At 40.1% G+C, this 26,238-nt stretch overlaps 2 protein-coding genes across 3 annotated transcripts in view; one reads left to right on the top strand and one right to left on the bottom strand.

Annotated features, from left to right (window-relative positions):
* Nucleotides 1-8,228, bottom strand: part of LOC132190239 (brefeldin A-inhibited guanine nucleotide-exchange protein 5) — a 50,158-nt gene extending 41,930 nt beyond the window's left edge. The window contains exons 1-19 of the mRNA XM_059605163.1: nt 7,960-8,228; nt 7,730-7,811; nt 7,116-7,368; nt 6,864-6,985; nt 6,726-6,784; nt 4,048-4,105; nt 3,886-3,970; nt 3,561-3,758; nt 3,314-3,372; nt 3,124-3,193; nt 2,973-3,041; nt 2,091-2,213; nt 1,903-1,956; nt 1,706-1,794; nt 1,505-1,601; nt 1,292-1,390; nt 989-1,189; nt 614-724; nt 263-447 (exon numbers count right to left, since the gene is read on the bottom strand). Coding sequence (XP_059461146.1) covers nt 263-447; nt 614-724; nt 989-1,189; nt 1,292-1,390; nt 1,505-1,601; nt 1,706-1,794; nt 1,903-1,956; nt 2,091-2,213; nt 2,973-3,041; nt 3,124-3,193; nt 3,314-3,372; nt 3,561-3,758; nt 3,886-3,970; nt 4,048-4,105; nt 6,726-6,784; nt 6,864-6,985; nt 7,116-7,368; nt 7,730-7,811; nt 7,960-8,071 — 2,126 coding nt within the window. The 5' untranslated portion in view covers nt 8,072-8,228. The remainder of the gene's footprint in view (nt 1-262; nt 448-613; nt 725-988; nt 1,190-1,291; nt 1,391-1,504; nt 1,602-1,705; nt 1,795-1,902; nt 1,957-2,090; nt 2,214-2,972; nt 3,042-3,123; nt 3,194-3,313; nt 3,373-3,560; nt 3,759-3,885; nt 3,971-4,047; nt 4,106-6,725; nt 6,785-6,863; nt 6,986-7,115; nt 7,369-7,729; nt 7,812-7,959) is intronic.
* An 833-nt stretch (nt 8,229-9,061) lies between these two features.
* Nucleotides 9,062-25,693, top strand: LOC132190714 (U11/U12 small nuclear ribonucleoprotein 65 kDa protein-like). Of its 2 annotated transcripts, XM_059605764.1 has the most exons (13): nt 9,062-9,567; nt 11,481-11,674; nt 11,810-12,308; nt 12,425-12,496; nt 12,620-12,841; nt 13,232-13,313; nt 13,462-13,635; nt 14,030-14,215; nt 14,302-14,466; nt 14,631-14,718; nt 14,967-15,025; nt 23,378-23,443; nt 25,055-25,693. In XM_059605764.1, exons 3-13 carry the CDS (start codon nt 12,085-12,087, stop codon nt 25,136-25,138), a joined length of 1,422 nt encoding a protein of 473 aa, XP_059461747.1. In that variant the 5' UTR covers nt 9,062-9,567; nt 11,481-11,674; nt 11,810-12,084; the 3' UTR covers nt 25,139-25,693. The 2 variants fall into 2 exon arrangements, with proteins under 2 accessions (XP_059461747.1, XP_059461748.1); XM_059605765.1 differs by lacking the exons at nt 9,062-9,567; nt 23,378-23,443 and having other exon boundaries at nt 11,381-11,674.
* The last annotated feature ends 545 nt before the right edge of the window (nt 25,694-26,238 follow it).

Genomic DNA, 26,238 nt, shown 5'->3' with positions numbered 1-26,238 from the left:
TTTCTTTTAAATTTCTATATGGAGTTCTGTTGTTTTTAATTTTTAAAAGTAGGGTCAATAGTGGAAAGTCAGAAAAAAATGATACAAATTTTTTAGGACACACATTTAGACACATCCCACAAAGAAGTGAGGGACCAACAATGTAGGAACGAGGGAGGGCATTTTGACACAAATGATCACGTGTGCACATGATCACACAATTCTTTCACCTTTATGCACACACAAAAGCACACACACACAACGCAGAGACACCCCGCAATACCGTTCTGCAAACTTTTCCATGATGCGATCTATCTTTTGAGCTTCCCCTGGAAGTCGAAATCCTTTAAGAAATTCACGGATTGCATTATCAAACTTCATTCCTGAAAACTTCATGGAATCTACATAAGCATGCATCACAGCAAGGGGAAACTCTTCGTGCTGACCCAAATAATCGCCAATCATAGCCTGAAATATCAAAGTGTTACAGAATCCTATTTCAACACTGAACGAGAAGGGCTTGGCTTGAAAAGAAACTGAAATACAAACAGCCATGCAAATCAGGATAGATTGACTTTTATGCTAGTTTTCGCTCCAGCATGAAAGTTCCTTTGTGTTAGATTTAAAAATCCACCTTGTCCAAGCTGTGAGCGTTTCTCAGAAATTGGGCAACAGAAGCAGGTGTATTCTCCACCAACTTATTAGATATCAGATACTCTATGCCCTTAACTGGTTTCCTGTTAAACTGAAAGATGATTAAAACTATTAGTCATTCCCCGACTACAGCCAGAGGCAAATAAAGACAGATCAAAACAAATTCTAAAAGTCAAAGCCACATGATTCTTTTGGTTGTTACACTGCCAGTACATTACAAATCTATGCCATGAACCTCCAGCCTGTTCTTACTGGGGGAGGAGGTGCCTTACAGCTAAAGCTCTTAGGGTAAAGTTGCATTATAAAATACTTGCACCTTACATACTAACGCGTCCTCTTAAATATAATCAATTACCTCAGAGATGGCAGCTTCCATTGTAGATTTGTGAGCCTTTGCCTTCTCAAAGTTACTGGTGATGTCTTCCCTGTTTTTTATCTCAATAGATTCTTTAGCAGAAACCTTTTCTTCAGAAGACTGATTACCTTTAGTCTGATTTTCTGATTCTCTATGTGACTTCTCCCAATCAACCAGTGATTTAAGTACATTCACAAGGCACTGGAAAGGTCAAGAGAGAAGGGTCAACCAGCAACCTCTGCTAAAAAGTGATAGCACTATTAGATAGCTGATTTCTAGGAAGCAGGCAACATATAAACCTACCTGAAGTGATGACCCTTTAATGGAAGTTGTATGTGATACACTAACTGAATTTGGATCTGCATTTTGTGTTCCTTGAGCTAGTTTAGATAGAGCGGTAACCTGTATGATATGTCAGAAGACAATGCAGATGAGTTAAGTCTATAACAATGCATCTTGGATAGAACCTAAATGCATTATTAAGTGTCACTACGGGGACTGTATGTAAGATTATACCATGCGTTCAAATAAGTTTGGTGCCTCAAGATCACAATCATAGTTCACGAATACGTCAACAAGCATCTGAGAATCCTTGCATACTTTCTCAAGCATCCTACAAAACCACACTTGATCATAAGACTACAAAGGGAAAGAACTAATGTAATTAAAGCTTATATGCATAGTAATTGCAACATCCAATTGGAAAGAACATTGTACCGAAGAACACTTAGTTTTTGATTAACAGGACATTCCAAGCCATCCAATGATCTCAGAACTACCAAGGGGAAGAAGATGCCAATTTCAGCCTGAAAAGAACAATTGGTACAGATTTAAAACAAAGGGAATAAATCAAAGCAAATAGTATCACCACAGAAATAATCTTCTATAATAATCTGTCAGGAAAATATGCATACTTTAAGACTTTCCCTGAATCGCAACAAAAGAACTGAGAAAATTCCACTTGCGTACTGCCAAGAAAGAAATGTATAATCAGCAAAAGAAATTCTTTTTTTTTTTTTTTTTGATAAGTAGCAAAAGAAATTCTCATAGCAGATTCTGATAAATCAGACAAAGAAAAGAAGAAAAATTTGATGAAGTAAACCTGAAATATTACAGGAGATTGCGAAACAGAAGCACGGAGCAATGCATATGAAAGATATGCTTTCACTGAGTCAATAAAATGGAAGTTCTTCGTAAAAGAATAGCTAACTCCTTCCAACAAACCCTGAAATACCATATCACAAATTAAAGTAATTAAATAAACACTCAAACCATATTCAACCTCTGATACAGAAGTCCTTAAGGAGGCCAAATGTATATCAGCTTGATAATTACATATGACGTATACTACTTTCATCTCTGTATACTAGAAGGATAAAGGCTACCAATTGCACTCGTCTGAAATATCAAAATATAATAAATATTACAAATCATCCAATGACATAATACATATCTAACAAAAATGTCATTTCTTGAAGAATAAGTAGCATCATACTTGGGAGAAAGTATTATAGCTTCAACATATCTGTTCAACTGGAGCAACCATACAAAATTCATTTCATAAATGAAAAAAGAGTAATAGATGTGTCCCATCTTAAAATGTTTGTTCTTAGGTTATTCTCCCTTACATAATTTTTGCCAAGACTTCTGCATTGCAATCAACATTAGGCAAATTGAAAAAGTTCCCCACTCAGTGGTGCCAAATGATTCCACCACATTTCATCAAAGATTCACAGGCTAATTTATACAGTAAATGCCAATAGTTTAATGGACATCACTTTTTTTCTAAACCAACTGTACTATGGTCACTATGCTGCTTTCATTACAATTCAAAAGGCTCTTAGCCTTCCAGATTGCCAAATTTCATGTATAAATAATATCTAAATGACACCCCAAGTCGGACAACAATCTAGTGTTAGGCTGTTAGTTCTATCAACCAATTAAAGTACGCACCAAAAAACACACATAAATCCACATAATTAACCTGCAGAAGCTCAAGAGACAATATTCTTGTCTTAGTTGTAACTTCATCATTGTCTTCCTTCATGCCCATCTGCAGATATTATACTTCAAGGAATTATACAGGGGCTCAAAACTCTTAACAACAATTTGGAGAGCATGATGAGAAAACCAACCTTGCAAAGGGTGCGGAATACCAATAAAGCATCACGTTGTACAATGCTCATGCTCTCAAGGTCAATCCCTCTTAAATAGAGTTCAGAGTTGCAGTTTTGAGCAACCAAAATAAATATAATTATCTTTCCAAATAAAAAAATATATATATATATTGAAAGTGGAATCTACAGTATAATATGATGTCCATACCGAGTTATCTTTTTACCGTCTTCAAGATGCACAGCTTTGTCAAGGACTGCCTCCAAACCCTATAACAACATATAATAGTAGGAATGTTAGGGACAGTATAAAACGCAAAAGAAAGTTCCGTAAATCATAACACCCAGCATTAGCCATGTCAGAAAGCTTGGGAATATATAAAGTGGTGGCAAAGCAAAGAGCTTGACTAACTATGCAGAGGATAGAAGAAAATGCATTAATCAAGAAACAGAAGCACCTTGATATCGACACCTCCAGCAAGATTATGGAGTTCCTCAACAGATGCAAGAGACGTGTCTTTGACCTGGGTCAGCGCCTCCCCTAATGTCATTCCTTTCTCGTCTTGGTCCACCAAAGAAGTTTCGTCAACTTTTGTGTTTGAATTCTCTGCTGAAGCAGCCTTTGATTCTTTGGCAGAACAAGCTGAAGCGCAATCCTGGATTCCCTGTCAGACATTAGTAACTTTCCAGCATATATTGAATCAAAGAGGGAAAAAATTCTAGTTTACAGTTAAAGCAAGAGAATTGATAGACATTTAGGACTAAGGGATTTAGTTTCCACACCGGTTCAGTCTCCATTCTCCTGAATACGATGCTGACCATTTGTGTCAACATTGCCTTTGATGTTGCTTGGTTCACAGGACTCTTACTAAACATTCAAAATGCAAATCATAAGCATGGCATCATGTTGTTTTCAGAAACCCATGAGACAAATCCAAAAAGTACCTGTTAAGAGCAATATTGTAGCACACTCTGATAACACCCAGCAAAGGTTCCCCATGTACTGCATTCGAGACAAGTATTACAAGTCGTCAATTGTAAACAAACAAATAAAAGTAAAAGATGAAACAAACTAAAATGAAAATTTGCATGTCATGGGCAAAAAGCTATATATTTGCATGATAGTAAGCAATTGGACCCTACTCAACTCAACTCAACTAAGCAGTAATCGCAATTGATTGGGTAGATTCAATAGAACCCTAATCACAAGCCCAATATATTGTTATAATTATTAACAAACCACTGGGCTGTTCATAATTGCACAAGCATAGACATAAAGAGAACTAAAATCATGATAGTAAGCATGATATGATGATTGCAAATATCAACAAAATGATGATTAACACACACTTCAGTTTAAGCAGAGAATCCAATTTTAGAATGTGCATGAATCACTATTTATGCAGGAAAATAAGGGGTGGTGATGATCCCTTTTTTTCTCCCCTAATCTTCTCCAATATGTTGTACAATAAGAGATTATGTCAAAAGCTAGTAGTTACTTTTTAACCCTGGCAGCATATAAATATATTGTCCTTAGGATGCCACTTCTATTTTTAAGTCATGTCCTCCTTTAACACAAGAAACTGTGAGACATAATAACTAACATTATATAAGAACATTATATAAGCTGGGATTCCTTTAGCCTCTGAAGAGTGTTTGGAGCCATTGGCTAGGTCTTCCGGCGATGGGTCTTCCCCGGCAGTGTTCTCTCTCTCTCCGGTGCGAGTCTTGGGCGAGATTGTTGGGTCTGCCGGTGACGGGTCCTCTCAGGGGGCTTCTTTTTCCCTTTCTGCGGAGGCTTTACCGGCGAGCACGTTGCGCAGGGACTGGGAGGGTTTTCTTTCTTCGATGCCTGAAACCTGCCGGGGTGCGACTGTGTCTTCGGAGATTTCTGATTCGGCTCGTCTTTCTATTCTCAAGGAGGCCTTCGCTGTTCCTTGGGAGGTGGACTCTCCGGCGAGCTCTTGCAGGGATAGGGAGTTTCCTTTTTCGGGGGAGGAGGAGCTGGTTGTTCGTCCTTCTTCTCCGGAGAAAGGTTTGTTTCGTCATGGGTTCTTGAGTCCGAGAGCCGTCTCTCCCGCTCCGGTGGTGTTGAAGGATTCTTTGTCTTCTAAGGGAAAGGACCCCGTTCTGGTTCCCTCTGCGCCGGTGGAGGTTCAAGTTGGCTGTCCCCCTGCTACTACCTCCTTGTTCTCGTCGCAGGGATGCTCTTCACTCTCGACTACTTCCCTTCTCGATGGGGCGGCTGAGATGGGGAGGAGTCTTAGCCGTCCTTTTCCTCGCATGACAGAGAGTGGTACTCCCATTTACTCCTCTATATCCTCGTCCCAACTGTTTTATACCCGGAGGGTGAAGGAAAAAGTCGCAAAGCAGCTGCATAAGAACAAGGACCTGCTTGCTGAGGTTGAAGTTTCTGCCCCTAAGGTTGAAGTTTCTGCTTCTAAGGTTAAGGGGTTGAGGGAGCTCAATAATCTGGATTGCTCCATCTCTCCGGTGAAGGGCCGGCGTCGGCGGGGTTTTTTGGGATCGAAAAATGCTTTTTCTTTTCCCCCTGAGGTGCACTAGGGTTCCACCTGAGATGCACTAGGGCTGCACTAGGGATTTTCTTGGGGTTTGGTTGGGTCTCTTGTATTCCCCTTTGGATGGGTGTTTGGTTTGATTGGGTTTTTCTGGGTTTTTGATTGGTTTGTTTGGTTTTTTTCTGGGTTTTTCTGGGTGTTTGTTTGGGTTCCTTTGTATACATTATTGTGTACTTAGAGGCGCTTGCGCTTTTTTTGATATATACTACATTACTTATCAAAAAAAAAAAAAATAAGAACATTATATAAGCATAGCATTAAGTGTTCCTTGTGGCCTGTGGGCACTTGTTAAACAATGGCGCATACCCTATATCAAAAACTCCCTAGTCTCAACTGCATTATGTTCTTTAAGGCCACAGGTTGAGAAGTTTTAAAGGTGAGATAGATAGAAAAATCATCAGTAGGAGAGAGAAAAAGACTAGTGCATAGGTGGTATCACAAAAGTAGTTGCCTCTCGCCTTGTGAATAAATTTACTCCCATGGTACCCCACTCAACCAACTGACCCATAATAATGAAAGCCTAAATCCATTAGATCATGTCTTCAAAGTGCACACTCATGAACGGAGAGTAGACTTCACTTTTTTTTTTTTTTTTTTTTCAATTTTTTATGTCATATATGTATATCATTTCAATCATCCATGTGCAGCTAATCAATGGCCTTGACTACTCTAGCCAATGCAACAACAACCTAATCAAGCCTACATGCTGTCCACGAGAGCATAACATCGTCTCTGAAAATTGGTAGCTATAACTCAACTCATCACCAGTCAAGAATTAGATTGATCTCAGAAACAGTGAAGTTCATTCCATTCAAAACCCAGGGGTACATACAAGAAACATAGCACACCATTGGAGCATCACCTTGCACACTATAACTCCTACACCACATCTCAAGATGCACCATAGTCCAGAGCATGATTGATTCCACTCTTCCACATGAATAAAGCGTATAGACAACACATACATAAGCAGCAAATAACAGACTCAATTTGTACATAAAAGTACAAGAAAAGAGAACACCATTTCTATCCCTAATGACGTACCTCTGAACTTTGTGGATGCCACGGAGGTAAGAAGCACCTTCAACACTTGCAGAATGGTACTGCACATAGTTCCTTAAATAAACGGGCAAAGCAAGAAACCTAATTGGGAAAGAGTAACCAATATGTAACAGCACATACCTATCAGGCGATGAATTGTCAACACAACTGCAAATCATGTTCAGAATGTCTGTAAACAGTGTGACATTTTTACCACCATCTAAACCGGGATCTCCCTCTAGATGATCATATGCAATGAGTTTCTGTGCTCACAGAATGATCATATGCAATAAGTTTCATGCCCATATTAAACAACAATATCAAAGTAAAATTTATTATGTGGCACTCATGAAGGCCTCACATCACACAACAAAAATGAAATGAAGAACATACATGAAGACAATCCAAAGCAGGTTCTATGGTTTTCAAGTTCTTAGTCTCAAATGCAAGTCGAAGTGGATTCAGAACAAGCTCCGCCTGTGCTCCTTCAAGGGTGTGCCCAGCACTTGATAAGACAGTAGTGATGGTTCCACTCCTTCCAACGGGCCTGCCAACATGGTCTGCCTCCTCCGTACTACGTTGGACCGAGTGTGAGTTAGCAGGTTCTGCTGCCGTCCTTGCAGCTCCACCGTCGGTTTCAAGGGAACTACAAACCAGAAACGATTTTAGTATTAGAATCCATCTTTCGGACCTATTGATGGAAATCATGACTAAATTCTATCTGATGGCGTTGATACATTTCTGTTTAATCTAAAGAAGCGTTACTCGATCCATAATCTAAGAAAAAATGTGCTTAGTGTCTTATGAAGTTCTGATTAACAAAAGAAAACAGAACGCATTTCTGTTGAATTTAAAGAAGCGTTACTCGATCCATAATCCAAGAAACAATGTGCTTAGTGTCTTATGAAGTTCTGATTATGAAACGAAAAGAAAAGAAAAAAAAAAAATAGAAACAGAAAGAAAGAAAGAAAAGCAGCAGACTACAAAAATGATGTAGAAAAATAGACCTGCCATCTCCAGGCAAATATGCTGCTTGATTGGTCTCAGTGGAACCAGAATGCTGAGTCTGATCGACGCCTTTCGTATTATCTGAAGAAACATAAAATATATAGACAAACTGGCGAATTAGAATATAGATTTGAATTTGCGTATTTCATCTAAGTAGCAATTAAGATATGAATAGCAGGGGAAAGAGAAAGAGATTTTAGGGAGAGAATCAAAAATGAAAATGACCAACCTAAATAACTCTGAATAGCCTTCTGGAGGTCGGGATACTTTTTGCCGGAACATTCTTTGAGCATAGAATCGAATGCTCGGCTTACAAAACCCCCAGCGGCACCGCCAGCCATTTCTTTGTCCACTTCCTTTGGACACTAGTTGGAAGGGTTCAGCCAAAGGAGGAGGAAAGGGTAGGTGCAGTGGGGAGTAACGGTAGTGCCGATGCGCGTGGATCTCACGCTCACGCGGGTCAGCAATTATGGGGCTAAACAAACATCAAGGGAGAAGCTAAAATACAACCACGGCCAGATTGATGGGAAACCGTACCACGTCACCTGCATCAGGTGCTATCAGCAATGGAGGCCCAATAACAAGGATTCGGCTTCTGTATAGCGCAATGGAGGCCCAATAACAAGGATCCAGCTTCTATGCGGTAATGAAAACTACTGCACAGATGCTGTTGCCCATAACGGTACCGTTTTGGGAAAAATGTACTGTTTTGGACTGTGAAAAAGTAGGAATAAAAAACAAATAATAAAAAATTCATTAAAACTGAAAAATTATAAAAAATAATAATAATAAAAAACTAAAAATATTAAAAAAATTCTTTTTTTAAAAAAAAAACTAGAGATGTCAACCTGGTCTGTTTCTTGATTTTTCGCCAAAACCGGGGATGGTACCCAATTCATGGTTTTGGGCAACCGGAACGAGAAATTGGGACTCCGGTTAACGGGGTCCTGATTACCGGTTGATTTCGGTTTGTACTCGGTCCGATAACTGGTTTTCCTGATTTTCTTCTTCTCCCTTATAGCCACCCACTCTATGGACACGTCGGGCGAGCCCGCTAGAATCGAAGCCAACGGCGATACCATCCTGCCATGGAGGGGCTTGGTCCAGACCTTCCACTGCGCCTTACAAGAAGGCTTAGGACGCCAAGTGGGTTTGGGCAACACAAAACGGAAGCCCTTATAGCCTTTCAGACTTTTTAAAACGGCCCTAATATTTTTCCTTAAGGGAATTCCTTCAATCCCTGCTAGAAAGCCTTCCAACAGCCCAGTAAGAATCCGGCCCATTTCTGAATGAATAAACCCTAAGAGATGTTTGACCCATTGTTTGACCGAATTGCCCTTCATCTCCTTCGAAGAGCCAGCCGCCAGCGAAGAAGGCTTCTCCAGCTCAAAGCAATCCACGGCGAGCCTCTGCTCAATTCCGCCGTTCCCCACCTCAAAACACTGCGACACCGGGAAGAGATCCATGCAATGCGAAGACCGCCCCTTCGAACCCCTGTTAATCACCTCAGAGCACAGCTTTGATTGTAACACCTCCGCAAAAGACCGTCCCTGAGAACATCTCGCAGGCGCATCTACTCAGGAGGACTCAGTCTGTATGGTCTTCATCCTCGGCAGAGGAAAGGTCTCAGACTCCAAAGACCCATTCTTCCCTTCAGTCGGAGCCAACATTAGTCGCAGCTCACCCGCAAATCGACGCCAGCCTACCCTCGCCCATAACGACCCTCCGGGAGCCAGATGACTCCTTTACGACCTCCCTCCGCAAAAACAGACACGTCCAGGAACGTGCTAAACAGACTCATGTTATCTTGACGTGTTTGTAGTTAGTGCCCAGTCAGGTTTAAGTATTAATATTTCGACTCATGTTATCCGTGGGATACGTGTTTGTAGTTCATTCCATAGTTTTTGGCATTCAATTAGTGCAGTCTCTTTATTGCTTTTGAATGTGTATTCATCATTACATGTAAGCCAATTAGAGTTGCTTCAATTTTCTTGATGCTCTTTGGTTCATTTGGTATCGAAATGAAAATGAATGTGCAAGACTTAGAAGGTTCTAATTTTGGTCTTGTCTTCATTTGAGTGGTTATGGGCTCCTAGAGTTATTGTAGTGATGCACATGGTGAGGCGGTCTTAGTATTAGGAGTATGATTTGAGGTATCATAAACTAGGTTTATTTTGTGAAATATTATGCTTGGAGAAATTTTTAGTTTGGGTTGTGTATCTGCTATGGTTATCTTGCATTTGCTGAAGAGTGCTATGGAAGGTTAATTGTGAGGATGATGAATCTACTGTTACGTGAATACGTAACGGGGATAGATTTTAGGTTTTGAGGGAACCTAGACCTTAGAATAAACTACTGATAATACTTATCCCTAATATCTACTCATGGATATGTGGAAGGCCGTGTGTGTGTGTCAATTTAAATTGCTGCGTTTTGTTTGGCATATGGTTTGAGTCGTCCCTTTCTGTTTTCCTTGAGCAGATGCCTTCTTTGTTTGTGGTGAGCTTCTTTTGTATCCAAAAAAATCAAAAAGGAGTAAGAAAATGTCAATGTCTTGTCTTGTTCTGTTGAAGAAGTTTGTTGTTTATTTAAGTTCTTGACCTCTATATCCCTTTCTAGAAGATTCTCATTCTGATTGATTTGATGGGGAAGGGCAATAGTGCAGTCAACTAAAAAACAAATTTCTATTTTCATTTTCTTGATTGTATTATGTACCTTGAGATTAAGATTACTTTAATACACATATTCTTGATTGCATTATGTACAGATATTCTTGATTGTATTTTTCTTATTGCTTGTCTTGCATAATACACATTTTGTTCAACTCTCTTCTCTTCCTACATTGTTAATGTTTTGGTTTTGAAGTTTAACAATCTCTAAGAAGGAAAAGGAAAAAAAAGTTTGCTTTTATTTATTTCTTGGGAAAGAACCATTCCATAGGGAGGGAGTTATCTTGCATATTTTGTTAGTGTAAAGATGTCAAATCATTGCAGGTGGTTGTATACATTAGGAGTATCTAATCTTTCTGTAACGCATATGATTTTAAATTATACAGAAGTTTTCATTTTCGAAGGTTTCAAATCATTGTTCTTTGTCTAATGCCTTGCCTTTAATTATTTCCTACTTCCAATTGCTGGTAAAGTTTAGCCTTTGAATGTCATATGCCCGTAGTTTTATCAATGCCCTAAATTTTGGGTAAGTAATCTTAGTTTAGCACAAATGAAGAGGATTTGGGGCTTTTTTTATTTTTATTTTTATTTATTTTTTTAATTTTTTTTACAACCAAAATTATAACTTTTACATATTAAATTTGTGGCTTTTTTATTTTTATTTTTATTTTTTATTATATATAATAAAAGCTTTTTTTTTTTTTAATTTTTAATTTTAATTTGCTCATATCATTCGCTATTGATCATTTTTATTTATTTTTTAAAATTTTCTCATATCATTAGCGGCGACCAAGAGAAATAATCATTCGTGTTTTTGAAGGGTTTTTGTGTTTTTTGTTTTTGGATAGGTTTTTCATGTTTTTTAAGATTGTTCATGGTTTTTAGTGGTTTTAGGATTTTTTTTTTGGACTGTTTTTTCGTGTTTTTGGAGGTTTTTCGTGTTTTTTGGAGGTTTTTCCTTTTTTTTAGGGTTTTTTCGTTTTTTTTTTTTTTTTTTTGAGCTTCTGGAGGGTTTTGGTGTTTTTGGGGGTTTTTCTTGTTTTTTGTGTTGTTGAAGTGTTTTTAGTGTTTTCTTGTTTAGGGTTTAGGGTTTATAGAGAAGACCCTTCCATCCAAATTCCAAAGCACCTTAATTCCTCCCCATGGAGTGCCCTCATAAATAATTTTATTTCAGCACTCGCCAAAGCATCGCATCTTAGATCTACATACCAAAAGTTCTTATGCCCTCATAAGATATGTCTCCACGTCCCAGCTAGACCATATGTGCGAATAAAGGTACATACCAAAAGTTCTATATGTCTTTTCTTTTTTTTTTTTTGTTATTCCAAAGCCATTTTCCAAGCAATTGAGTAAAGGTTATACGTGAAATGTTCAAATTTGATGTTTATTTGTTATTGTTGTCGTTAACAGCTTGGACAAAGGAGGAGAATTTGAAAGGAGGCAGTTGATATGGTTATGGGCTTGAAATGACGATCTCTGGGCTATGGATGGGCCGTTTTAGTATTGATGGATTTATACTTGGGCTATGAATCTATCCAAATTGTATGGACGGTTATTCAGTCCAACAAGCAACTCAACTTGACAGAAACCAAACCAAGTTGTGAGGTTTGCCCCAGCCCCAGGGGCATCGGCCTTAAGACTCTCGGTAGAAGAACAAATGTAATTGCTCTCTCTAAGTTCTAACGATGGCTGCACTTCCCTCCTCCGCGTCGCAACTTTACATAAACCCTCAGAATCAGATGCAGCAGGAAGAAGAAGCAAAAGCATTTCATGGAAAAGCATCAGAAGTGGAAGAAGCAGTGATAACCCTTTTGATTCGGCACCTTCCCGAAGCCATTCCTCTTGACACCCTCCTCAGACTCTTCTCCCACTACGGTGCTTCCTCTGTCCGTCCTTGCTCTGTTCCTAAGTGCGTCAATTTTTTTTTTTTTGTTTTTTTTTGTTTTGGCTTTTGCTTTGGTGTTTCAATCCAATCACCGTTCCTTCTTTCTCAATTGCTCTCTTTTTTTCCTTGTCTTTCTACAGATTGAGAAACTGTGTATTTTTGGATTTCAAGAATGAAGCTGTGGCTTACCAGGCGCATCGTCAGTTAAATGGGTATTATATTGTTTTGGGATAGTTCATTCTTGTCTGAACATTTACACTTTTACTGATTATGATCCAGTTCAGTTCAATTGCATTAAAAAGTATGCCACTGCCTTTGTTATTGGGTTTTGTTAGGCTGAGGTTTCTTGGTAAAGTCTTATCAGTGGAGAGATCTAGTAATAAGCCAACCCTGGATTCCACACATAAAGCAAGTCAAGCTCATTCCGGGGAGGATGCTATTCCACCCACTTCTTTGGCCAATGATGCTACTCAACGCTTCAGTTATGGGTCTATGCCTGCTAGTGAACCCATTGCCCCAAGGCTTGGTGTCGACTATCCATTTCCTCCTCACCTTGAGTACGTTTTTCCATTTCACTGTCGATACAGCTCCTTTCTTCATGTCTTCTATGAGCTGTCCTTAAATTTTCTACCTTACAGGCACAACAATTTAGGCATGCACGTTATTATTTCTGGACTTTACATTTCGGCTCTTTGTGAAATCTCAGATCCATAGGCAATGTCAGTTCATTAATCAGAATGAAAGAGGCAATACTAATTTGGCTCTTTTGTTATTGAATATAACGATTTTTGTGCCCAAGCTTATCATTCAGTACTTTGATTTGACTGAAAAGTAATACTTATGTAGTCTAACATGTGAAGTTTTCTTTCAAAACCTTCTTTGGATGACATAGAAATCTTTAGATTGGTTTGTGTCTATTTTAGATTTTAATAGATCTCGTGTTACAGGTATGCTTACCCTCCACCAGATGGAAATATACTGACCAACATTGTAAATGCTCTTATTGCCGTTCCTCGCTTTTATACACAGGTTGTCTCCAATCTTCTGAAGTGCTAATAGAACAATTTACTGGTTTTCCTTCCTTCAGCTCCATGGTTATATATGTGCATCATTCTAGTCTACTTAACTTCATGAGCATAATGAGACATATATTTTACAACCTACCTTGTAATTCTAGGTGTTGCACTTGATGAACAAAATGAATATTCCAGCTCCATTTCGTATGGCTCTACCAATTCCACCCCTACCACCTTCACTACCTGCACCACCACCACCTCCCCCTCCTGTACCTGCAAAACCTCATTTGGCAGATCTGTCCAGTGATGAGTCGGAAATGGAATCTTCAGATGAGGTAACCTCTTGCACTGATTACCTAAAATATTTGGTCAAATATTATGCGGTTTAGTTTGTATATACTCAAATGATACCTTTTGTCTTCAAGCAACAGTTACATTCACTGTCACTTTGTTTTTAGTTGTTTGAACAGGAAAACCTCTGCGGTTGATTTTTTTGCTAATCTTTTTTTTAACCTGCATCCTTTTTTCAAGAAAAAAAATGTGTGGACACTTAATTACGAGATTTGGGGAGAATCTTGACAATGTTTCTTTGATTAGCATTGTGGATGAATCTCTACACTTCTGCAGAAGTGCATTGAAAGAGATGGAACCTCAAGGAAAATCCTTGAGTTGGCTTTTAAACCTGTTATGTAATCCTTGTGGATTCTAATTTTACTGTGATGCTTTTAGGAGATTAATGGAAAAGCCTATTCTGTTGGAGCTTCAGCAAAATCTGGTCGAAAGCGTCTCAGGCAAGAAGCAATTGTGGGCCCTGCAGTTGATAAAGATGTCGTTCATGAAGCTGTTGGAGTGAAACCTACCATGCTGGTCCCGAAAGAGATTCCGCTGATTAAAAAAAAGAACTCTGTATTACAGGTCATTTTCTTTTTTGAAATAAATGATTGTAAGCGAATCTCTTACCTTTCTTATTTTTTGATATCCTGTTCTTGGTTGGGTTGCAGATCAAAATTGCCCCAAAAGTGATTCAGAATGAACAGAAAGATGATAGCACGGAAAGAGAGGACCCAGACAGAGAGGGTTCAGATATTAAACCTTATGCAACCCCAGAAGAATTAGAGAGTGGAAAGTTGCCCCCAGAGGAAATTTTATCACTACCAATGTTTAAGGTACTGAATGTGATTAAAAGTATGGACTGCTCAACACTAACTTATATCAATCTTGTGGATTTGCTATTTTAAACAAAATACATACAACTGGATCAGAATGATTTTGACTAGCAAATATTTACTCATTGAATGATTAATTGAAGCTCTTTTGGATTTTTTTGTAGAACTATGCAGCTGGATGTTCTGCTTCTGTGTTGTATGTGAAGAACTTGGCAAAGGACGTGATAGCTGATGACTTCTACTTCATTTTTGGTGAGATCACGAACACTGGTTATTGCTAGTTAATCCAAAATTAAGTTTAGTTTTTGATCAATGGTACCTATCTAGCAACTTTCATGCCTGTTTCAAAAAGAAAAGGTTACTTTATGATTGTATTCTGTGAAATAATTGTCTGTTAAATCTTTTTTGTTCGTCAAATAATTAATGTTGTGTATAATACTTCTAACAATGTTGTCAAAAAGACAGTTCTGGCTTATTATATCTTACTGTATGTGCTTTAGGGTCAATATTTGGAAGCATTGATGCGGCAAAATCTGGTCTTCGCGTGAAGCTTATGCAGGTGGAGTCTCTGAGTTGTCTTTTTACATTTAAATCAAGATCTTTTTAGTTCCAAGTCCTTAGTTGTTTAAATTTATATTTATTTTTTTAAGAGTTCTGATTCTTGAAGTACATGAAGTACAAGGTTTGGTTATCTTTTTCTTATCAAAACCACTTGTTGGTTATCTTTTAGAGAAGTTCAGTTATGAAAGCCTTATGCAGGACTCGATCCTATGATTGTACATTAAGAGCATGAATACAACTTGGAAACAAAAGCCACTGCCAATGCTATTAATATTAGGGGAAAATACAATTTACCCCCTGAAGTATTCACACATTTGCATTTTGGTCCCAATGTTTAAAAAGTGACGAAAAACCTCCACATTGTATCTGATGTTGGCAAAAAACACCATCCATCCATTTGGATGGAAACCAAGTCACGTTCGTGGCACGTGACCTTTTTTAACCAAAACTTTCGAAAATGATCTTAGGGGTAAAGTGTAAACATAAATGACTTTGAAGGGATAAAGTGTAAAAAAAATTAAAAAAAAAAAAAAAAAACCGAAAAAAATGGTTTATATATATATATAATGCATTAAAGAGCGTAAAGGAGCACAACCCAAGTACACAGGAGGTATACAAGAGAGCGACTAAGTATGGGAGAAGGAAGGAGAACATAAAGAGAAAATCAGAAAAATTGATCACTAAAGGAACAAGCCAGCCTGCAGTCCATGTGAAAAGCATATACAAAAAGAAATGAACCAGGTCCTCAAGGTTTCTTGACAAATCCTCGAAGCATCTCGCATTCATTTCCTTCCAAAGGCACCATAAAAGACAAAGGGGAGCCATCTTCCATACCACGGCACTACGGGTTCTACCTAGGGGTGGCAAAATGGGTACCTGACACAACCCGATTATGACCCGCAGGTACCCATTACACAATTAGCCTATACCCATTACATGATTACCCGTTAAGCTAAACGAGTAATCGGGTCTGACACGATTATGACACGAAAATAGCCGGGTAACCCGACATGACCCGTTTTACCCGTTTAGAATAATCAGGTCTAATCGGGTAAACATAATCCGACACGACCCGTTAAAACCCTAAACTATAAATTTTTTTTTTTTTAAAAAAAAAAAAAAATTGTAATATATGAAGAGAACCCATTTATGGAAATGAGGGAAGAGAAGAGGAACAAGAGGGCAATTGCTGCTATGGCCAGTAAGAGCAAGAGGATTAGGGATCTTGGTTTTGGTTTGGGCTTTGTGGGCCTGTGAAACGCCATTGCAGACTTGCAGTTGCAGAGACCGAGAAAGAAGGTGTCGGAAGTATGAAGTGTTCTCTTTCCTTCCTTTTTCCAATTTTCCTCTTTGTTTTGTTTTGTTTTGTTTTGTTTTGTTTTTTTTTTGAGGGGGCAGAGCGAGAAAATTTAGATCAGTGCTCATCCTTACCGTGCTTATAAACTAGTAGAAAATCTCCATACCAGTAATCTCTAAAGCTTTGTTTGTTTGGTAGGAAATATCGGTGAGGACGGCGACGGTGAGGATGCCTTTCTAACACCTAACGGCGACGGCGAGGAGGGAGACCCGAGAGAGAGAGCCGAGACTCGAGAGGGAGAGTTGGGAGACGCCGAGACGGAGGGAGAGTGAGAGCCTGAGAGACCGAGACTGTCACTTGATAGAGAGAGAGCAAGCAGAGAGTGACGAGTGAGAGAGGCAGACTGGCAGATCTGTCATCTGCCTTGATTGCCTTATCCTGAAGAAGAAAGAATAATAAAAAAAAGAAAAAGAAAAAGAAAAAGGGTCTAGCGGGTCAACCAGCCAGACACGAAATTACCGGGACCCGAACCTGATAAGCCAAAACCTAATACCTATTTTTTCGTGTCGGGTTCGCGGGTTGTGTCAAAATTGCCGGCCCTAGTTCTACCGCCCAACCACCAACTAGCAAACATCTCCTTGACGCTTCTAGGCATAACCCAACTCATGTTGAAACGAGAGAAGATAACATCCCACAATTTGCACGCAACCCCACAATGAAGAAAGAGATGATCCACAGACTCCCCATCCGATTCACACATACAACATCGATTAATCACAACAATACCTGTCTTTCGAACATTATCCAACGTGAGAGATTTCCCAAGGGCGGCCAACCATGCAAAAAACGCCACTCTCGAAGGTGCCTCGGTGCGCCAAATACTTTTTCACGGGAAGTGGTTAGACTCTTTAAAGACAAGCATCCTATAGAAAGAGCGTACCTTAAACTTCCCTTTTCTTGAAGGGATCCACCACATCCGGTCCTCCCCTTCCCCACGAATCGATAACGAATACAAGAGCGAGAAGAAAGAGGCTAAGACCATCTCCTCCTAATCATGAATTTTACGAGTAAAAGTAACATTCCAGTGAACCATCCCATTTACACACTCCTGGATATCCGCAGCATCCTTGTTGCTAGCAATATTAAAAAGGCCCGGAAAGGCATCCTTGAGGGACATCTCGCCACACCATAAATCCTCCCAAAATTTGACTTTCCCCACCAAACCAGGATCCAATATGAAATGGCACCGAAACGACCTCCAACCCCTACAAATGTGTTTTCATAACCCTACCCCATGCGTTCCACGAGGAACTTTAGAACGCTAACCACCCCAATACACCCCATACTTTGCCACCAAGATACTTCTCCACCAAGCTTCTTCCTCATTTGCAAATCTCCATAACCATTTCCCCAAGAGAGCTTGATTAAAAAGATGCAAGCTCCAAATCCCTAGACCACCCTCAGCAATCGGAGAACAAACCTCGTGCCAACTGACCAAATGGAACTTAGGCTCGTCCTTGAACCCCCCCATAAAAAATCCCGTTGAATCTTCTCAATGCGATTCGCCACGGAAATTGGGTTGGGGAAAAGAGGCAAAAGATAGGTGGGAAGATTGGATAAAGTGCTCTTGATGAGAGTGAGCCTCATCCCCTTGGACAAATATGAGCGCTTCCAAGGGGCCAACCTTCTAGGAATTTTCTCCAACATGTCATGCCAAATAGCCAAAAGCTTGAATGAAGCCCCTAGCGGAAGACCCAGATACTTCAAGGGTAAAGAACTAGTGCCACAACCCAAAATACCAGCCAACTCGCTCATCTCAACCGAACCTCCGACTGGGGCCAAAACAAATTTCCCGATTAACTTTTAACTCTGAGACTGCCTCGAAACCAATAATGAGGGCTTTAATAAATCTAACATGTTCAGGAGCTGCCCCACAAAAAACTAGCGTATCATTAGCAAAAAGAAGATGAGAAATAGTAACCCGCTCAGTCTCTCTGGCACCCACATAGAAGCCGTTGATGAAACCTCTACTAATAGAAGCATTAATCATCCTGCTGAATGCTTCCATGACCATAATGAACGAAAAAGGCGAGAGGGGGTCACCTTGTCTAACCCCATGCAAACTCTCAAAGAAACCGGAAGGAGAGCCATTGATCAATACCGAGAACCACACCGACGAGATACAATGTTCAATCCATGAGCACCATTTCTCACTAAAGCCGCACCACCTTTTTAATAAGTAGAGTAAAAACTTCAAGTTCATGTGATCATAAGCCTTCTCCATATCCAACTTACATAAGAGACCGGGATCCCCAGATCTGAGACGGCTGTCCAGGCATTCATTGGCAATAAGCACCAAATCCAAAATATGTCTAGCTTTGACGAAAATGTTCTGCGGGTTGGAAATGACCCGATTCATGACTCCCCTCATTCTATTAGCTAAAACCTTCGCAATAATCTTATAAATCCCCCCCACAAGGCTGATAGGGCGGAAATCCTTCAGATCGGACGCCCCATGCAACTTCGGAATAAGAGCAATAAACGCAGCATTGAGACCTTTTTCGAATTTACTTCAATCATAGCACTCCGCAAAAACAGCCATGATGTCCTTTTTGATCACCTCCCACCAATCTTGGGAGAAAGCCATAGAAAAACCATCCGGGCCTAGAGCCTTGTCCCTATCCATTTTTTTCACCACCTCCCTTTCCTCAAAAGGAACTTCCAGACTAGAAGACTCATCCACCTCCAACATATCGAAATGAAGATTATCCAAATTCGGTCTCCAACTAAGAGTCTCTATGAAGAGCGACTCATAAAAGCGAGTGATATGACTACTAATAGCCTCTTGATCAAAAGTAGTAGTGCCATGAATGTTCAGAAACTCAATATAATTCTGTCTTCGATTGGCATTAGCAATCCGATGGAAGAATTTTGTACACTTGTCACCCTCTTTCAACCAACGGATCCTAGATTTTTGCCTCCAACTGATTTCTTCTTGAAGGAGGAAGAATTCTAACTCACTTGCGAGCACCCTTCTCCTCTCGATCTCTTCCGTGGATAAACCTCTCTCTTCCTCCACCCTGTCCAGAGTTTTAAGATCTTCCATACGAGCCTTAATACAAACCCCCACGTTGCCAAAATCTTGAGCATTCCATCTCCTAATATCCCACTTTAGAGCTTGCATCTTTTTAGAAAGAATGAAACTCGGTGTACCTTGAAAATAATACGAGTCCCACTAGCTGCGCACTTTATCCACAAAACCTTCCACTTTGAGCCACATATTCTCAAATTTGAAAGGCCTTTTGCCTCCCGAATGAGAATTGCAGTCCAAAATAATAGGGGCATGATCGGAGCAAACCCGAAGCATGCACTTTTGACGCAAGTCCGGGTGGCGGGCTTCCCAATCCGGGGAGACAAGAAAGTGGTCAAGCCTAGACCAAGAATTATTATTTGACCAAGTAGAAATCCCCCCCACTAAGGGAAGGTCCATGAGACCCTGATCCGAGATGAACTCACCAAAATCCCTCATTGCCGACCGTGAATGAGCTCCCCTCGACCTTTCACTAGGATAGATAGTGACATTGAAATCCCCACCGATACACCACAGCACCCCCGCAAACTCCCACGCGTCCATCTTCGTCTCTTGGAAACAAACAACATTTGCCTTCCAACTTCTAAGCAAATTCCTAACCCTCAACCTTTTATCCCTCTCATTCAATCCTTTCACATTCCATGAAAGAATCTTGAGCTTCATGATTTAACTTGACTGGCCCTCTCCTTGTTCCTGTCCCTTGACGAATACTCCAAAAAATTGACAGAAGACTGCAAATTAAAAAGCTCCCTCTTACCTTTTTTAACTGCAGGAGTACACTCTTCCCTTTCCAATTCATTGCCTTTGTTGTCAGCCATAAGTACCCCAATGGTCTCCTCAAGCTTTCCTTCTTCTCCATCACAAGATAGGCCAACTTCCTTGCATGCCTCGATGATAAAGACCCTCTCCTGCTCCTCCAACGGCTCCTCATGGAGAGAGTCTGGGACAAAAGACTCCTGGGAAATTGAACCCTCCACTGCTATAGAAACTCCACCCAAATTATCAACCTGTGACGTGCAAATCCCTGGCTCCTTGCCCAGAATACCCAACATAGAAACACCCAGAGACTGTTCAACGGGGTTGCTCCCCAGAGAATCTCCCCTCCCAGACTCCTCACAGTCACCGGTAGCAGACCCAGAGAAAACCGGTGACACCCACTTACCAGGCTTAATACCCAGAATCCCCGGAGCAGAAACGCTCGAGCCCCCCTTCGGAGAACTCTGGTCGGGAAGACTGAGAAGAGGCTCTTACGCCTTAACCGGAGAACCTGATGCTTGATCGCTTAACTCCATCGTCGACGTAGCCTTGGTCATGGAGCCCACCGTCGAAACATCTCCCAGCGCACCATCCCTTGCCGGAATCTTCCTCGCTGCCCCTCACTGGACGAAACTTCCTTTGTCAGCACCTCTGCCGGAGACGTAGAGACGATCTGCGGGACAGAATTGACGTGGGCCTCCCTGGCACAGGACAACGACCTAGCATCGGGACTTACAAAGTTACCAGCGACGTCCACTGGAGCATTTGGACCTCCCATCGAACAGTCTGGCGCACCAACCGGCTTCGGTCCTGTGTTCGATACCTCTCCTTTCTCCACGGGCCAAGTAACCTTTCTCCTAAAATACATTTTGACCGGTTGAGAGCCCCTACCATGCTTGGGCCGTCCCCTAATAACCTTCTTGGGCTGGGCCACTCCTTGCTTATGTTTGTCACCTCTTGCCAGCCCACAGTCGCAAGCCCCACCAGACCTAGGAGAAACACTCAGGCCTTCCACAAATCTAATAGCACATTCGAGTCTGTCTAGACCCACGTCCACCTCACCTCTTAGTCTTCTCAACAACTCCTTTACATTAATGAGATCAAATTTTACACGAAACCAGGACTACACGTCATGGCAACCTACCCCCTCCCATCCCTTCACGTGGTTAGCACCACATTCCGATGCTGTCAGCCTCGTCGTGGTGATCGACCTACTCGCTGGAGACGGAAACCTGCTTGCCGGAACTCTGCTGTGAACACCCAGTGGCTACCCTACCTTTGGGTTGCACGTTCCCTCCCCACCAAAGAACTGGTTCTTCTTCAGGCCCTCCACACAGCCACTGACCGACCTCACCGAAATTAAGGACTTGTGCGAACCCCCCTCCTGTACAGTAGAAAGCTGGACTTGCTTATCCTTCTCTGCATGGGCCTCTTTCAACCACCTTGGCACCCTGGCTATTGGCTCAGCGTAAGCATTGAAACAGTCCTCTGCCGGCTGCAGCAATGACCCCAAAACTTCCGCATAACTCCTCCTTCCCGCCCCCTTCATAATTCTTATTAACTTCCCTGACCTCCCTAAACTCACACAGAGAAGACTTAGCTAGACGCACCTCCGATATGAAACGTTTCCATCCTTGACCATAACGCCTTCTGGTATAATAATCGAGCCACTCCTATGCCTACCATCATATTCTTCTACCGTCAGGAACTGCCCATGTCTGTTGGAGCATTTCTGTGCAATTATCCGTGGATACCCTGCTCTGGATTGGTCCCAAAAAACCTCAGAAGATTCCACTGCCACCAAGTCCTCTATAATGTGCGCCAACCACACCAACTCATCCTTCTACAGAAAGATGGTTTTTTGTTTCCTATTACTTCTTTCAAAAATCCTCACCCTTGAAGCCCCACTCTTAATCAGTAACTCAAAAACTTTGGACTCCACCAACTACCTTCTCGAAGCAGCCATAACGTTAACCAAACAGCTAACAAGCTAGACGTGCCACCCACGCGCTTGTACTCAGGCGGAAATGGATGAGAGAGAAGAGAGAAAAACCAACTTGTGAAGAGAGAAGAGAGAAAAACCACCTACGCTTTTTATAAAACTTCTTTGATATTACCCAAAAGGTTTATATACAAAATAAAAAAGAAATTAAAAGAAAAAATAAAATAAAAAACTACAATAAAAAAAAAAAAACAAAAAAACAAAAAAAAACAAAAACCCTAAACAAAAACAAAAACCTAAACCTAAAACTTACAAAAAAAGAAGAAGTGGGTGATGGCCGAGCCATCCCCTTTGGCTAAGCCACCCCCAAACCCATTTGGGGTGGTTTCGACCACCTCCTAAACCCATTTGGGGTGGTTTTAGCCACCCCCATTCGGGCATATGAGGTGGTCGAACCACCCCTATGCGACACATGGGTGGTTTGGTACCCCCATACCAGCCGAATGGGGGTAGCTTGGCTACCCACTTGGCTAAATCGAGGGGGCTGAGCCACCCCCAAATGGCTTGGCCACCCCCCACTTCTTTTTATTTTTTATTTTTTTATTTTGTATATAAACTTTTTGTTTAAAGTTTAGGTTTAGTTTTTGGTTTTTTCTGTTAATTTATTTTTTATTTTATTTTGAATTTTAACTTTTTGTTTTAAGTTTTAGGTTTAGTGTATCTATTTTTTTACATCCCCCCGCGGGGAAGTCATTTAATGTTTAAACTTTACCTCCGAGGGCATTTTCGAAAGTTTCGGTTCAAAAATGTCACGTGCCACGCATGTGACTTGGTTTTCGTCCAAATAGACAGATTTGATGGATGGATGGTGTTTTATGCCAATGTCAGATACATTGTGGGGGTGTTTTGTTAATTTTTAAACATTGAGTGCCAAAACGCAAATGTGAATATTTCAAGAGAGTAAAGTGTATTTTTTCCTTAATCTTAAGCATTAACTGAACATTTCACTAAACAAATATGGTACTTATAATTAGATGACAAACTAGAGGATTATTTCACCATACATAGGCATTTGGAAAAATTCATGTCTGTGATTGTGAAAGCATTAGCAAAGCCTTCTTTACATGGGATGTTTCAGTGGATGGAAAACAATTCGTGGACCTGACATATCATATTAATTTCTTGATTGATTAACATTTGCAATCAAGTTTAAGTGCTATAGTTCCTGAATTTTGGACCTAAAAGTAATAAAATTGGATTTCAGGAGGGAAGAATGAGAGGTCAAGCTTTTGTGACATTTCCTTCGGTTGAACTTGCGCATCGTGCGTTGGTATGTACCTTACAGAATGCAATCTGATGTGCCTGTGTTTCTGCAGCATCTTAGCCCTTTCATATAGAATATTTTGTTCAGCTGGCCCTTGTTCCTTTTTATGTGCTATATCCTATGATGTTATTGTGTGAGCCTTAAGTCGCTATAAAACTTATAATGCAATACCTGGTTGATAGAGTAATCTAAATGATTCATCATAAATTCTTTCGGGTTCCTCAGTAACTCACTGACATGCCTCCCAATTTTAAGTAGCTGTACTTCAGTTTCAAAATGAATGCTGTTTGGAAATTGGTTTTCAGAATCCATACTAGCTGTTAAGAAGGTTCCATTTGGCTGCCTAGGATCCAATTTCAAATCATTGAAATGCAAATGCAGTCCAGACCTGAGAAAAGGAAAATGCAATAAAACAAGATTAGTCTTCTCTTGATCTCAAAAGAAAGATCGGTAGGATTTGCTAGTTTGATCGCAAAAATCCCATTTTCAAACCATTATTTGGTTGGGAGAGCCTATGGAAGTATATCTATTGACATTTTGATATCCACATACTAAGCTCCCTCGGATTTTTTTAGCATAAGTCATATTATGTACTAATTTATTTAACATGAACTGCCTCATCACTTTCAGTGTTCAACCTTAAGAATCCACTTTCAGGAAGCCGTCTTGTTATTTCTCTCCCACCTAAATGGCGGCAAAGGAATTGCTACCATTATCAAAGTTAGCTTCAGCAATGTACTTATTTCTGTAAATGAATCTAGGGGATGGCCTACCAGCGAGCATAGATAGAAGGAGATGGAACGGTGGAAACCTGATTATTAAATTGGACTTTTAGGATTATAGCCATATATTTAGCACAATGAATGATGTTGTGATATGAACATAAGAGTTAAACTCTAGGTTTACATCAAAATTGAATGTAGTTGCTACTGTAACTTTTGGTCCTACAACATATGAAATAGGTTAAAGCTTCATAAATATGAACAATCCTATTGATACCATTGTTCATGGCCTTGGCTTTTCTGGTAAAAGGGCCAAGAAGCCTAACGCTAATTGAAGTAATATTCTAAAAAGCCTAAGAATATGTTTGCTAACGTATTTTAAAACTCTTTTAAGTAATATTCTAAAAAGCCTAAGAATATGTTTGCTAACGTATTTTAAAACTCTTTTCTCTGTTCAAATACAAAAATACACATTTTCAAACTAAGTTACCAAACGAAACACTTTTCAAACAACAAAACATAAAATGCTTTTCAGGAAAAAAAAAACATTTTAAAAAAAACAAAACATAACACACTTTTTAGAGAACTTCCCACATCCTCTATTTGAAATATTTTGAGAAAACATGTATACTTTTTCACATGTAGAGGCTGACTTGTTACTAACAAAACATAAAAATAAAAAATAAAGAATGGGGAGAGAGGTTTTTTATACTAATATGTTAGGTTTCTGGAAATGGCTAGTTTTGGACGTTTCGCCGATTAAAGAGTAGCATATATAGTTCTACTTACAACTAAATGAAATCTTCTTTTCTTTTTTTTTTCTTTTTTTTTTTCTCCCTTTGATTATCTTGCTTATGTGCTGAAGTTGTGATGACTGGCATACCCTTGGTTGCAGAATCTAGGAAATGGCTATGTGTTCAAAGGCAAGCCAATGATAATCCAGTTTGGTCGGAATCCTGTAGCTGGCAAAGCAAATTAAATAGATCTACTACAACTAAAGGAAGCTCCATATACTATTGCTTCATTGCTGCGTTGATTATGAAGCTAGCTGGAAGATATCCACTCGGTATTAATGATGCAGTATAGGCGTTAAGTGTTTACAATGATCAGTTGCTCATCAGCTGGCCATACTACATGAAAAAAAAAAATGGTAGGTGGTTTTAAGTCATGGATCATTTCTTGACTATTGGCTGGGAAAAGGTCTGCTGATGCTTTAGACCACTACTTCAGGAAAACGAATTCCACTATCGAACTTGTTTGGTGTAGATGGTTGCGGCTTGTGGCTGTAGAAGAGAAAATTGTCAAAACAATTAAAGGACTGAAGCCTGCTGCTAAGGATGTTGAAGAAGATGCATATCTGGGTGGTTTTAGTGAGTTATTCCTGTATCAGCAGTTAGTGTTACATTAACTGTTGTCAACTCTAAGCTTCCTTCTCATTTGTGTATGCTCTAGAATTAGTGTAGGTACATGCAAGGGATGGAATAATACAAAGTGCAAAGAAGTATTTCAGTTTTATGACAAATTTATTGCGTTCTCCCTTGTTATATACATCAAGATAAACGTGGGAATCATGCACAGTGGATCATCTTAACGGTGTTTGTAATGTGCATTTGAATGTGTTGTGGGGTGTGCCTTACAACTTTACAAGAGTGATTATTAAAGCTACAGAGGGGCCCCCTGCTCCCCCTCAAGGCCTCAAATTATCTAAACTTTCAAAACCGGGGGGCCATATATGCCACCCTGCTCCGTCGAGGTAGATCTGGTCAAATATAAATGTCGTTTTGCACGTGGTCGATGGCACTAACTCTGATATGATCATGCAATGGGGGTAGGTTGCTTTAGTAGAACTGTAGAAGGATGCGTGTGGTGTCGGTGATATACTGTTGCACGTATATATTCTCTTGTGGTGTTCGTAATTCAATGAACCAAATATACAAAATAAGTCATGTCGGTTTAATGCGTTCAAGAAAAATGTGATTAATTTAGAACTTGAGAAAACTTTTGAGGTGCAGAGTCTAAAGTGCAACTTTGAGGGAAACCATGTTCGTAATAGGTCTGGAAGAAGGGGGAGGGAAGGTG

Source organism: Corylus avellana, chromosome ca8, assembly GCF_901000735.1.
Source record: "Corylus avellana chromosome ca8, CavTom2PMs-1.0".
In the NCBI taxonomy this organism is placed as follows: Eukaryota; Viridiplantae; Streptophyta; class Magnoliopsida; order Fagales; family Betulaceae; genus Corylus; species Corylus avellana.
Note: the sequence above shows the minus strand (reverse complement) of the source record. Positions and strands in the feature narration are given on the sequence as shown.